At 31.8% G+C, this 13,419-nt stretch overlaps 1 protein-coding gene and 1 long non-coding RNA gene across 9 annotated transcripts in view; one reads left to right on the plus strand and one right to left on the minus strand.

Moving 5' to 3' along the window:
* LOC105663107 (uncharacterized) lies at nucleotides 1–8,247 on the plus strand. 3 transcript variants are annotated; one of them, XR_013038544.1, is made up of 6 exons: nucleotides 1–466; nucleotides 926–1,101; nucleotides 2,032–5,122; nucleotides 5,240–5,495; nucleotides 5,562–5,778; nucleotides 8,165–8,247. It is a non-coding gene; the product is annotated as an uncharacterized LOC105663107 (long non-coding RNA). The 3 variants fall into 3 exon arrangements; XR_013038545.1 differs by lacking the exon at nucleotides 8,165–8,247 and adding an exon at nucleotides 5,841–6,249; XR_001096601.2 differs by lacking the exon at nucleotides 8,165–8,247 and having other exon boundaries at nucleotides 5,562–6,250.
* The window catches only part of gudu (Armadillo repeat-containing protein gudu), a 24,263-nt gene continuing 19,080 nt past the window's right edge, over nucleotides 8,237–13,419 (minus strand). For all 6 annotated transcript variants that reach the window (XM_012290288.2, XM_076532886.1, XM_076532885.1 and 3 more), the window contains 2 exons: nucleotides 8,961–9,076; nucleotides 8,237–8,888 (listed from right to left, as the gene is read on the minus strand). In XM_012290288.2, coding sequence (XP_012145678.1) covers nucleotides 8,855–8,888; nucleotides 8,961–9,076 — 150 coding nt within the window. In that variant the 3' untranslated portion in view covers nucleotides 8,237–8,854. The remainder of the gene's footprint in view (nucleotides 8,889–8,960; nucleotides 9,077–13,419) is intronic.

Consider the following 13,419-nt stretch of genomic DNA (forward strand, 5'->3'; position numbering starts at 1 on the left):
AATAAATTATTACTAATAACCAGTCAGATCTACTAGAAAAAGAGAACAGATATTGAGAATTTCTGTTTCACTTTTACGAACATGAAAACAAAATATATTCGCATGTAATGTAATTCACATTACATTGCAATGACTGATTTAAGTAAACTGTACGATATATAATGTGCAGATTGATTACTTTTCTTTTTTGTGGATTATTAAAAGGAAAAGTTCTTAAAACATAACATTTAAATATATACTATAGATTTAAAATAACATGTCGAACAGTAGGTATAATACCGCCAAACGTGATAACTTTATAAATAAAATACAAAAATACATATCAGAAAGTTAGAATCCTAACCTCAAATGATAGAAAACTCTACTCAAGGCTAACAATATAAAAAAGTAGCCGTTAATTTATGATGAATCGATAATTAAAGCATATTTTCCGTGAACAGCTTAAATATAATGATAAATAGAAATGGTAAAGTATTGTTATTTGTCATGTTAACAATTATAAACTGAAATATGTTTATATGTATTATTTGATTTGTATAATTCTTCATATTTTTAATAATGTTTGAAGAATGAAAAGAAAGAGGACTATAAGTTCTAGTTTTTAAAAAACTAGAATTCTTCTGTTTATAAGATGTATGTTCATATTAAAATCCACTACCTATAAATATGAATAAAAATGTTATTGCAATTATATACACTTTTTATAAATAATACATTTTTACATAACTTGTTATGTATTTTTACATAACTTGTTAATAAATGATATTGTGATAAATGAAAGTTATTTTCTTAGTTTTTGCACTTATATAACCTTATTTATTTCTATTCTCCATTAAATAAAGAATATATTTTTTATCTGGAACTAAATTAAGAAGTTACTCGTTTAATCTAATGTGTTTGCGTTCTACAATTACTTTCTTTTCAGAGAATAAATGGAAATTTTACTACTGACAGTAAAACTCAAAATGATACAAAGGATACAGAAAGTAATATTTTGGCAATGAAATAATATCTTCTACTAACAAAAAGAAGATAAAAATTTTACTAATGATATAGGTTCGAATAACGAATCTAAAGAAGTGCATGCAAATAATATTAAAGGTAATGCCAAAAGTAGAGTTTTTTAAAAATGTTTTCTAAAATTATGATAATAAAAAGGTGAAATCCTTTATTCTTTTACAATATTACATTTGTAAATTTATTAGAGTATTGCATATGAAGTAACCTATTTCAGAAAATAAATAACAGATTTAATGACATAAAAATATTGCATAATAGCAATTATTACGTATCAGTTTAAAGCTGAATGCATAATAGAACTGACTAAATAAATCTTTTGTTAGTATTCTTAATATAAAATGGTTGATTGTCAATTATGGGTAACAGTAATCAATTAGAGAACAGAATTTGACATAAATTAATGGCATAAAGGTACCACAAAATAAGACTTAACGTACAGCAAATATGACTGTATTACTGTTTAATTAATATTATGGAGACTAAATAGCCAGTGAGCAATAACTGTAGTAAACAATGATTGATTTCAGAACTTCTAAAATTTAACACAATTTGATGACATAAAGCTATTATGAAGAAGCATTTGTGTTATAGTACTTTAAAACTTAAGGTTTGTTGAAAATGAGCATATAAATCTTTTACTAATATTCGTAATATAAAATTGTTAATCTTTAGATAACCATCTTACGTAAAGATGATTATGTAATCGAAACGAAAGCTTATGTAATCATTTTCTACATACTTTAAGCTTCAAATTAATAGATAATAATTGCTGTGTTGTAGTACTTTTCTGTCAACTAATTTCATTATATTTTGGTGTTTTAAAATTGCCCATTTCATATTCAACAATATATGTAATGACATTATATGTAAAAAACTAGTTAACACTATTTATGAAAAATGATTTCTTAATTGCTATATACATTCAATTGAAAGATTCTGAAGCATAATATCTTTAAAACAACCAACTAAAATTTGTTAACATCTAATAGATATTTAATATTTGATTTATAGAAACATTATCCATGAAGGATAATCATCAATGTTTAAACAAGAAAAAGTATTGCCATTTATAGATTATGTTGCTGAAAATGGGTAGTGAGAAGAATACGTAAATCTGAAAAGAAATGTTGCAAAATATGAGAGTAAATATTAAATAAATATATCAAATGAAACTTATGAAAACAAGGTTACAAAGGATTTTTAAAAGAATTTAATAAATGCATGGTCAATCACTGATTATCAAATATTGCATAATATAATTGGTTGGAAAAGCTTATTTTACTTGTCAATTATAAATACATACAATTTTATTAAGATAATGCATTGTCCTACTCAGTTACAGACAAGTAATATTTAAAAGTTAAATATTCGTATATTATTTGAGAAATATTACATCATTACTGAATTTTCTGATCAATGATAATTTACGAAATGAAGTGAATATAATTTTGTTTGAATTCAAAAATCTGAGTTTATCATCTGACTTAACATTCAGAACCGATTTTAAAAGTAAAATAATGTGTAAAGTTAATTTTTTAAGAATACTCTATAATTGCAAAAGAAATTCACAGAATTATGTCATTGTAATTACTGTAGAACAGTAATTTAAATTATATAATTCAGGAAAAGATATCCTGCATAAAACATTGTTTGAAGAAACTTTCGATAAAGTATCAACATCAGTAGTACTATTAAATTGTTTTCTTAATTTTTTATATAAAAACAGAAAATGCATGTTGAATGAAATTCATATAAAAAAATTAACAAATTTACTTATTAATTATTTGACATTGAAAATAATGCCAAACTTGATTAATTATAAAGATGAAACAGACATTCTTTTCAAATAATTTGGAAAGAGTATTCAAAACTCATTAACTTATGTAACCCTACACAATACATGTATTCAGAATTAACTGGAACTAAAAAATATTGCTACAAGTACCTGTAAGTATACTTGATATTAATTCAGATAATTATAATAAAAAAATTGTATGAAAGAACTATTTAAGTTATGTTATGCCTTTTTGTGTTCATTAAAGTGAAATAAATGATACACGATCATAATAAATTACAAGTACATTTCTACATCTTTGTAATGAGTTATTTTGAAGTAATATATTTTCTATTAAAAATAAAATTTGTGCATGAATCTTAAAGTAAGTATGTCGGTAATACTTTTCAGTATCAGTTCAATACTTCTGTAAATCGAGTAATATGTTAATAAAAATATAATGTAATATATGTTTTGAATTCGTCTCGATGTCACTGAAGCTATGAATAAAAAAAATTGTATGTTCCTATTTAAAAAACCCAAGGTGACCTTGACTTTGCCAAGAGAACAAACTGTTTTCAAAATTTGCTTTACTAATATCTATTGTGCACTTCATACCCTGCAAATTTTATTCTAAACTTTTTTTCGTAAGGTGGCTGCAAGTGGGAGAAAAATCGTGAGTAGCGTTACAGGTAACACCCTGTATATAAAATATACAACATACAACGAATAAACACTCGTAAGACCTATAGTAAATAGTATACTAAAAGAACAAGAAAAAAAGTCTTTATGTTTTCCATTACAGCCTTATGAGATCAAAAATTTCTAAAATACAAAACTAGTTCCTTATATTCTAAGATTATTTGCTACTAAAAATTTGGTAATAGCTTTGATGGCCCTTATGTCTGGCCCGATCATGAATAACTGCGTACTAAAAGGGGCCCTCCATCCTAACATCCAAAATTCGGCAGTCAACCCTTTTCTACTTTCATAAAACTTAGGACAATCCCACGGAACGTGGTACAAGTCCTAAATCTCAAACCCACATTCACAGGAACTAGTACGAATAATACCTACTCTAGCTAAAGAAGCGGCCAGGTTATAATGGTTTAATCTATATCTATTAACCCAAACTGTAGTCCGCCTTGGAAGATTTCGGTTAAAAAACCACGGCTTTCTGTTAGGCTCAAAATATGTATTAAAATATGACGAACCCTTAGACGCGGCTTCACCAAGCCATCTACTTATAGAATTTTTCCACATAATATCCTTTAAAATAGGAGAGAAGTCTGTGTATGGGACCTTGAAATTGAATTCTCCACTTATATTAGAGGCAAGTTTAGCTGCTGCATCAGCCCGCTCATTATTCAAAATACCCCTGTACGAAGGTATCCAAACGAACGCAATCCTACGTCCAGGAGAAGCCAGAGTTTCAAAAGCATTCAATTCTTCTTTAATTTCTTTTAACAATGAAAAAGAACGCTGACAAAAAACTCTTCCATCAAGCGCCTCCAAGACACTAAACGAGTCTGTGACACAAAAGTAGCGAGACTAGTCCAATAAATCATTGTACCTGCAGAATCAGTTCTCCGTGACATTATCATCTTCAAAGTAGTCCCCTTCAGCATTCACACACTTTTGCATTTGGTGCTGCCATTGCTGGTAACAATTCTGGAACGAGGTTTTTGGAAGTCCCTTTAGGAGATTCTCCGTTTCTGCCTGAACCTCTTTAACTGAGGTGAAATAGGTTCCCATTAAGCAAAATTTAACTTTAGGAAATAAAGAAAAGTCTCATGGAGCCAAATCAGATAAATAACGAGGATGCCCCATCACAGTAATATTTTTACTGGTCAGAAACTACTTGGCAGACAGTGCCGTGTGAGCGGATGCATTGTCCTGGTGCAACGACCATCCATCGCTTCATAACTGTGGCCTTTCTTTCCAAATTTTTTCACTAAATCTTTTTAGGACTTTAATGTAATAGTATTGGTTAACAGTCTGACCACTGGGAAACCACTCAACCATTACAATTTCATTAATGTGGAATTTTGATTTTGATATGCGTGCTTTTTTGAGTTTTGGGGATCCTGGAGACTTCCACTCCATTGACTGGCGCTTACATTCTGGGTCATAGGTAAAAATCCAAGTCTCATCACATGTTACAAAAGATTTCAACAAATTTTACAAAAAACTTGATGTTTATATGCTGTTCGACTTTTACGTTAGACATTTTTCCGGCAGAATGCAGTTGCACGTGTTCACTAAATAACACAATACTTCCAAATGGTATGACCGATTCAATCGAAATTGGCAACATGGATAGAGGAGGTATGTGGGGTGATGCCACAAAAAACAATTGCTGCCAATTCCATTGTTTTTTCAAGCTACAGACCTAGTCTCGTTACTTTTGTGCCACATCTCGTATAACGTATGAATTGCTCTTAGCCTTATTAGCTAAATTGACAGCCATAAGGATTCCATGACATTCGGCAGAAAATATCAATGAAGCATGATTCAGACTCCGGGTGAAAGAACAATCCAGTAGAGGACAGACACAAGAGGCACTAGTTGAAACAGTTCCCTCCATCTTGGAATCATCAGTAAAAATTTGGATATATCCAGGATATAAGTCATTCACAGCACTCTGAAAGATCCTGTCTGGACTGCTAGAAGATTGAAAAAACCGTCCAAGACGAGATCTGTAAGATTGCATACCAATGACGTATTATAATCCAAAATAGACAGAAAACTAAATATTTCGTTCCAGCAAGATCTAATAAAAAGACAGCGATTCCTTCTAAAAGGACTAGGGGTAACAGTAGCCAAACTAGAATTAAAGAAACCTGAAAACCAAGTTTATGCACTCATTCCAAATGTTTAATATGTGTCCCTTTGGTGACACGACACACGTCCAGATGATAATCGAGTTCATTCCATAAATTTCATAGCATAGTCCAGTCAATTGTCTGCACTTGCAAAACTTGGTAAGTTTATGGTTCTCTTCGTATATTTTTCACGCATGTACATACGTGTAATACTTTTGAAGTTGCAGCATTTTCAAAATGAATGAATCATTTATGTTAGTTCTGTATATTTCGTGAGTCTAAAGGTGCGGATTATGTGTTCAGAACAGTTCGCACAGTATAATAAATATTTCCTTTTGCAAAAAGGAGTTTATTTGCAAATTTAGAAATCGAAGTATGATATTTTTCTAAAATATTACCAAAAAAATAAAGCGACGTACTGAAGTGATAAAAATCGTAAAATTTTGGGACATAAATAGTTGTATGTTTTATAAATAGTTTTAAATAGTTTTCAGACATAAATATGAATAAAAATGCAATTATATGCAATTCATTTTTTTTAGAAACTTAATTGATATTTTAAGAATAAAAATATATAGTTGGGATGCTTTGTTTGCACCTATCAGAAAGCATAATATGTTATTATAAAATAATCGGACAAATAATTAAAACACAGAATGATATTTTGGTTATCCACCAAATATATGTTTATAACTTCGAATGAATTTTTTTTCTTCGGATAGATTTATTCACCAACGAAAAATAATATAAACTCGCTAGAAAATTGAAATAAAAGATTTATAAATAATATTATAAAGTGTGTAAGATTTTATCTTCAGGAATAGTTTTTTAAACCAAAATATTTAGAGAAGTATGTTAAATCTATAAAACTTATTTTACTTTCATTTTCTTGCAAAATTACATGGTATTTAGTTAAGACAGTTTTGAAATCTGTTTATAATATAGAAAAACTTTCTATTATATACATTTTATTTCTTCTATATTATAAACAGATTTCAAAACTGTGTTCAATCATTTGATTCTTAAATTTTGAGTTATAATATTTTCTAATTGTATCGTTGGTAGCTAAAAATAATAACGAATAATAACAAAATATGAATAATAATAAGTATGAAATAATAATACTAAAAAAAATTAAGCATTGTAAATATAAAAAGTATTGATGCTGATTGCGCGTAGCCACGGCACTGACTTGGCGAGGAGAGCGAGCTATGGCCGCCCGGCGCCAAAACACCGCGCACGTGCTCCCGACAGATATTTTTTCAATTTTCTGGAATTGCATACAGCTACAACATTTACCCCACATAGTTTCTTCATCAGAAATATCTATAGAATTCGATACTGTATAGCGAATTCGCGCTGCATAAATAACTTTTTCTAAAAATGCAAACATAGTACATAAGAAACGCGTACAACGGCCGTTTTTTAAACTTTCATCAATATTTACACCTATTTAGAATTATGCAATATAACAACTATATATACCAATTTATTCGGGACACTCTCCTCTATCTTTTAAAATTAATTTGAATGTCCTAGCTTTTTTAGTTTCCTCGCAATATCGCATTTTCTACCCAAAACACGTGTTTTTACAAAAGCTCGTGTTTTTCAAAAACTGAGGGTGATAGAGCAATTCGGTTTTCGGAATCTTGTTCAGGACGAGAAACTCTACAAGGATCACCCAATGGGTATTGCAAAACATAAAAAAAGTTTAAATTTGTTGGACAGTGTAATCGATGTGAAAAGAAGTTAGTCTCGCTGAGACGTAAATGTATGTGCTTGTTTTAACGTACTGATTAGAAAACGAGTAAGGCTCGCCCAAAGTTCGACGCTCTTATATCTAGTTATCCGGGTTTCGCTATTGAACAATTTTGATTTTTCCCAGTTGCGGCAGTTCGAGAATCCAAACAAAGAGTGGAGTTCGCGTGGTGACCTGATTGGCTTAACTGTTGCTGTGCGTTGGTTTGACGGTTGGAGTCGCGACAACGACTAAGTTAGAAAAACATTGTAACCTCCAACGAATTTAGCCGGTGTCATTGTAGGCGACTAGAAAAAGTGTACGTTTCTAACGGCTTTGCCGGACCTCTTGTTTGGAGTCTCGAACAGTACTCGTTCCTTTGCAAATTCTAATCGTGCTTCTTTTCTACAATTCATTACTTGAAGCTTTTTTAAAATTTTAGTTTTGTCCACATTTGTAATTGTCCTTTGTGTTAAAAACGTAACAGTTTTTTTAAATATACCTACATACTTATAAATTACTATGTCAGTTTTCAATAAATGTATAAATATATGTCAAATATTTTCAGTCTCGCAATTATTGAATATTTTTCTGGTACTATTTTTTTTTATCTTTAGACGTATTAATTCTTTTAATTACATGAATGATTTAAAAAATCTATTCTTTTATATATTTGTTTTAATTTTCCATATGTTTGTTTTTAACGAAGTCTTAGAACTTCATTATTTCCTCTTGAAATACATAAATATTCTTAACAGCAGTATTATATATTAATTGTAAAATTAATACTATTATAATAATCAACAGTGTGTGTAGCGTCCCGAAATGCGAGTCTTGCAGACGCTGGACTCTGGCAGGTGGAGTCTTATTGAAAACGAATTGATTTACGACTTTATTGTCTACGATTACAATTTTCGTTATAACGTTCGTACTGCTCCAGCGATTCTTGCCGAATGCCCCAGAAGCGTGGTCTTTTGCACGTTTCGACCGGTCGCCGACCGTCGCTTGTCTTACCTCTCCCGGCGATGAGTTCATCTAGAGGTGCCACCGATCGATCTTTTATCGATTAATTACCCTACCAATACTCATGCACCGCTAGATGTCGACGCTTGGACCGAACAGTGTGTTTGCAGGAAGGATCATCAAAGATCTGATACAATAGTAAAATGTAGTACAAAGTGAGATAAATGTTCTAAATGCAGTACAAAATAAGTACAAAAAAATGTTGTGATAAGACTATTGAAAAAGTAATACAAATTGCTAATACAAAAGCAATACAAAGTAATACAATAGTCACGTTGATAATATATAACATTTAAACCACTTGTTATAATATTTTATTTGTTTTGTTATTTTATACTCGAGCATAAATATGTTGGTGAAAAAAATCAATCGTATTTATTAATATCATAGTGATTTGGTTCAATAAAGATGTTTTCGTTATGTTTTCTTCAGTTGAACTTTATTGTTCTGTTAAATATGTGAAGAAGCACTGCATTACAAAAGGAAATCTGTTTCTTCCAGTGTTTTTCTAGAAGTAATATAACAATAGATAAGAATGTGATCAGAAAACTGAATCTGTTAAACAAAATAAAATACATACATTTCTTTAAAGTGTAGTTTCTCAGCTGTTAATGCAAGTTTTCTGATGTTTCGAATTGTGGATGCAGCAGCGATTTGCACTTCTGGGTCATCTGATCCAACCAACCGTAGTACATGCTGTAAAATTTTAAATACACCTTTAATATTTTGCTTTATAAACATAGGATTAAAAATATCTGGAGCAAATAGGACCAAACATATACCATGTGTTAACGAAGTTGTGGTGACAGGGAAAGTTCCGAATGGAGAGCGAGGTCTGGATTTTGTCAGAGACCTTTTTGACCCGTCGAGTCAATAGAGTCATTAAGTTGTAAATAGTTTTGCGCTAGCTCGGCGGGTCTAAGAGGCCCTCGGCCCTTTCCACTCGGGACTTCCCAAAAAAGGAGAGAGTTTTCTCTCTCATGCGAAAATGTATTTTCGTGAGACATTCGAGTCTCGATCTCCGTAGTAAACGCATCGCGCCTTCTGTATCAATAAAAGTCATTCGCCATATTCACGATTCTATTCATTCACGTACATCACCTCAAAGTTGAGTAGGTAAAAAAGTTCATATAAACTGTGACGGATCGGTGAGAAAACGGGGAAGAGGTTCCCTGAGGTGGAGGGCGACCAGGGAATGTGGTCCTCCACCAATCGAAGCTCACACCCACGGACGATTTCTATTAGGTCATCCCATAAGTTCGTGCCGACTTTTGTGTATACATTGCAAGTGTCAATGTATAAACACACGGCTTTTAGGGACCAATGCACTTGAGCTTAGCTGGTCGAGAAGAGCAAATTTTCGTGGGTATAAGATCGTAGTATAGTGAAACCAGTGACTTTTAAGAGGAAAAAATCATGAGTGAAATGCGTATCCATTTTCGACATATCATGTTATATGAATTTCGAGAAAGAAGTTCTGTAACAATTGCTACGAAAAACATATGTGCTGTGTACGGAGAAAATGCCCTTTCATCTCGCACTTGTAAGAAGTGGTTCCAACGTTTTAGAGGTGGTAATTTCTGTTTAGAAGACGAGGAACGCTCCGGGCGTCCTTCTCAGACAGACGAAGACAAAATTCGAGATCTGGTTGAAAAATCTCGAAGTTTGACAGTGCAAGAGATGTCAAATGTTCTAAAAATACCTAAGACAACAATTCATAGGTATTTAAAAAAAATGGAGATGGTGTCAAAGTTGAACGTTTGGGTGCCTCATGAACTTACAGAACGGACCTGTCTTGAACGGATAACAACATGCATGTCATTACTTGTCCGAATTCAATTGGGAAATTTTATCACATCCCTCATATTCCCCAGACATTGCCTCATCTGATTATCACCTATTCAGAGCACTGCAACATTTTTTAGTGCAACATTTTTTGAAATTCTCAAAAATGACTTAGAAAATTATTTTAAACAAAAACACGAGAACTTTTATCGAGACGGGATAATGGCCCTACCAGAAAAATGGGAAGAAGTCGTACAAAGAAAGGGTGATTAGATTTTTTCATGAAGCTGAAAGGTATGTAAACAATCTTAACATATATAACCGCTCGAAAAACGGCACGAACTTATGGGATGACCTAATACTTCTGGACGCCAGTGCAAGTGCACGCGTCCGGGGGAATCGCCCTTCCGGGTGCTCTTCCGGGAGCGGTACTCAGAAGGGGACAAAAAATGAATAGATAACCCGCGAGTATCTAGGGAACAAATAACTTTATTTAGGGCCGAAGTGGGCCTCTCTAAAGCAGTGCTCGGATTTAGTTGCACTTTTCAGGCCGATTTCGGAGTAGACGCCTACCGTGCCCCTACTCCCGCGCTAGATTGCTCACGTGATGCCGTGTGCCAGGGACGTCGTACGATAGATTTGTCGGGATCCATCCGTGATTAAAAATTTTGCTTGCACTGTTAATAATTATTATTTTTACAGATTATTAAAGTTATTAATACTATGTTTACATCTATAAACATCTTCTATATATACATATAATAACAATAATATATGTTATAATAATTACAATTTTGTCAATAGTTTTTCATATCTCCCAAGAGGTACTACTGTTGATGCGTTTTTTTAAAGTGGTTTCTCCTATAGGCCTATTCCACTAAATAAGAAGAACGCAGTGACTTAGCAGAAAAGTCGAAATCGAAAATATTTTAATTTTCCTTCGATCTTCTGGGTCGTTTGGACTTTCCTGCCGAGTCACTGTCGTTTTTCTTATTTAGTGGAATAGGCCTATAGGGAAAACCAATTTAAAAAAACGCATCAGCAGTAGTACCTCTTGGGAGATATGGAAAACTATTGACAAAATTGTAATTATTATAACATGTATTATTGTTATTATATGTATATATAAAAGATATTTATAGATGTAAACATAATATTAATAACTTTAATAATCTGTAAAAATAATAATTATTAACAGTGCAAGCAAAATTTTTAATCACGGCTGGATCCCGACAAATCTATCGTACGACGTCCCTGGCACACGACGTCACGTGAGCAGTCTAGCGCGGGAGTGAGGGCACGGTAGGCGTCTACCCCGAAATCGGCCCGAAAAGTGCAACTAAATCCGAGCACTGCTCTAAAACAACGAGATAGAGCCCCTCGCTGTACAAAATACGGTTAAGGAACGGGTCGCGATCGCTAACTGCGAATAAAATAATTTTAAGAAAAAAATTACGCCGACTTCGAAATGCACTAAAAAGTATAAAATAATTTCTATTTGCTAATGAAGTAATTTCTATTTCATTCAATCATACAATTACGTAACAGATATGAATGAAACCTATTTACTCGTTAGGTAGTATATTAAATACATTTCAACCTTTTCTAATCAAAATACTTCATTTTTGATTTTTCGTTTGATTTTTCGAACTTTTACCATCGTATTTGTCTCGTTTTTCTGATTAAAATGACACCAAACACGATATGATTATGATCGTAATTACTTATGTAACAAGCCATAAAAGTTTGGGATGTAACATTTACGATAGAGCTGCGAATTCCTCCTAAAGGCTTGCTGTACAAGTAATTATGATTTTAATTATACCGTGTTTGGTACCATTTCAATCAGAAAAACGAGACGAATACGATAATCAAAGCTTCATTGATGAAAAACCAAAAATAAAGAATTTTGATTTGAACAAAACACGTACGAGTCTTTCATGTTTGCCGAATGCTTCAATCTTCTGCCTCTTTTTCTTTTCCATTTGTCGTCCTCTTTTATGTTAAAAGCTTTAATCACTCGTTACACACCCAATTGTTAACGTAATTATATCATGTTTGGTGTCATTTTAATAAGGAAAAATAGACAAATACGACAGTAAAAGTTTCATGAAAAAATAATAAGAAATAAGAAAGTTGCAATCTTTTCCTTTGCTTGCATTAGTAGGTGTCTCACCGATATTCGATCCTCGTCGTTTCGGCGACGATCGTGTTTCATTCATAACTGATTTCGAGGGGGTCCGCCCAGTAGTGGGGATAGAATTTTAATATTTACGGTGGAGATCATTTTAACATTTACGGAGAGAATACTGTATATCATTTATGTAGGCTTTAAGGCGGCTGTGTTTATGCCTAAAATTAGTTTTTGTATACAATGTTCAAATTCTCAAATAAACACATTTTATAAGAAAAAAATGCTGATTCTTGTCCGATCATCAAAGTCAAGCTATATTGAACACTAATAATACTCGGTTGGGTGGCGGTTTGACAACTCCATGTCCTGTTGACTTTTTATTAATTTTTTTTTTAATAAGAAGTACAACGATCATAATTGTTCAAAGCTTCTTCCATTCAGTTTTAAATATTTCAATTTGAAGTCAATAATATTGTACAACATTAAATACATCAGTTTTTAACAAAATACTGCCTCATTTAACTCCCAATATTAAAAATACATATCCTTATATATTTTTATTCCAATCTACAATGGACAACCGATAGAAAAGACTCTAACTCGTAGGAGGCTAGCCTAGTCACATTCATACCTGCGACGCTTATAATAATTATTGAGAAAACAATTATGGTGTATGAAGAGGTCTGTAACGCCTAGAATATTGTAAAAGACTGTAAAAATTATGATATTTTTAACAAAAATGCTAATTGCCCTTCTTTCCAGAAAGTGATTTCAAATTATATATCTGATAAACAGCGCTAAAAATTACAAATTCCAAAAACACGTATTTTCTATTTTAGTCCATAGTTTCCGTATATATAGCTGCAAAAAAATAGTTCAACATTTAATAAAAAATTTAAACAAAAATTATAAATTTTCAAAATATTATTTAAACAAATAAAGTTTAATAAATTTCGTTTATGCAGAAAAATTCTCTATTAAAAAACCTACAATTCAAAAAAAAGCTTCCATTTATCTCCTTTGATTCCGCAGATATTTCCAAAAATATGATTTCAGCGCTTAACTTTGAAGACTAGAAATTATTATCATACCTTTAATGTGAACAATGGACAATATAAAA

Source organism: Megachile rotundata, chromosome 6, assembly GCF_050947335.1.
Source record: "Megachile rotundata isolate GNS110a chromosome 6, iyMegRotu1, whole genome shotgun sequence".
NCBI classification, from domain to species: Eukaryota; Metazoa; Arthropoda; class Insecta; order Hymenoptera; family Megachilidae; genus Megachile; species Megachile rotundata.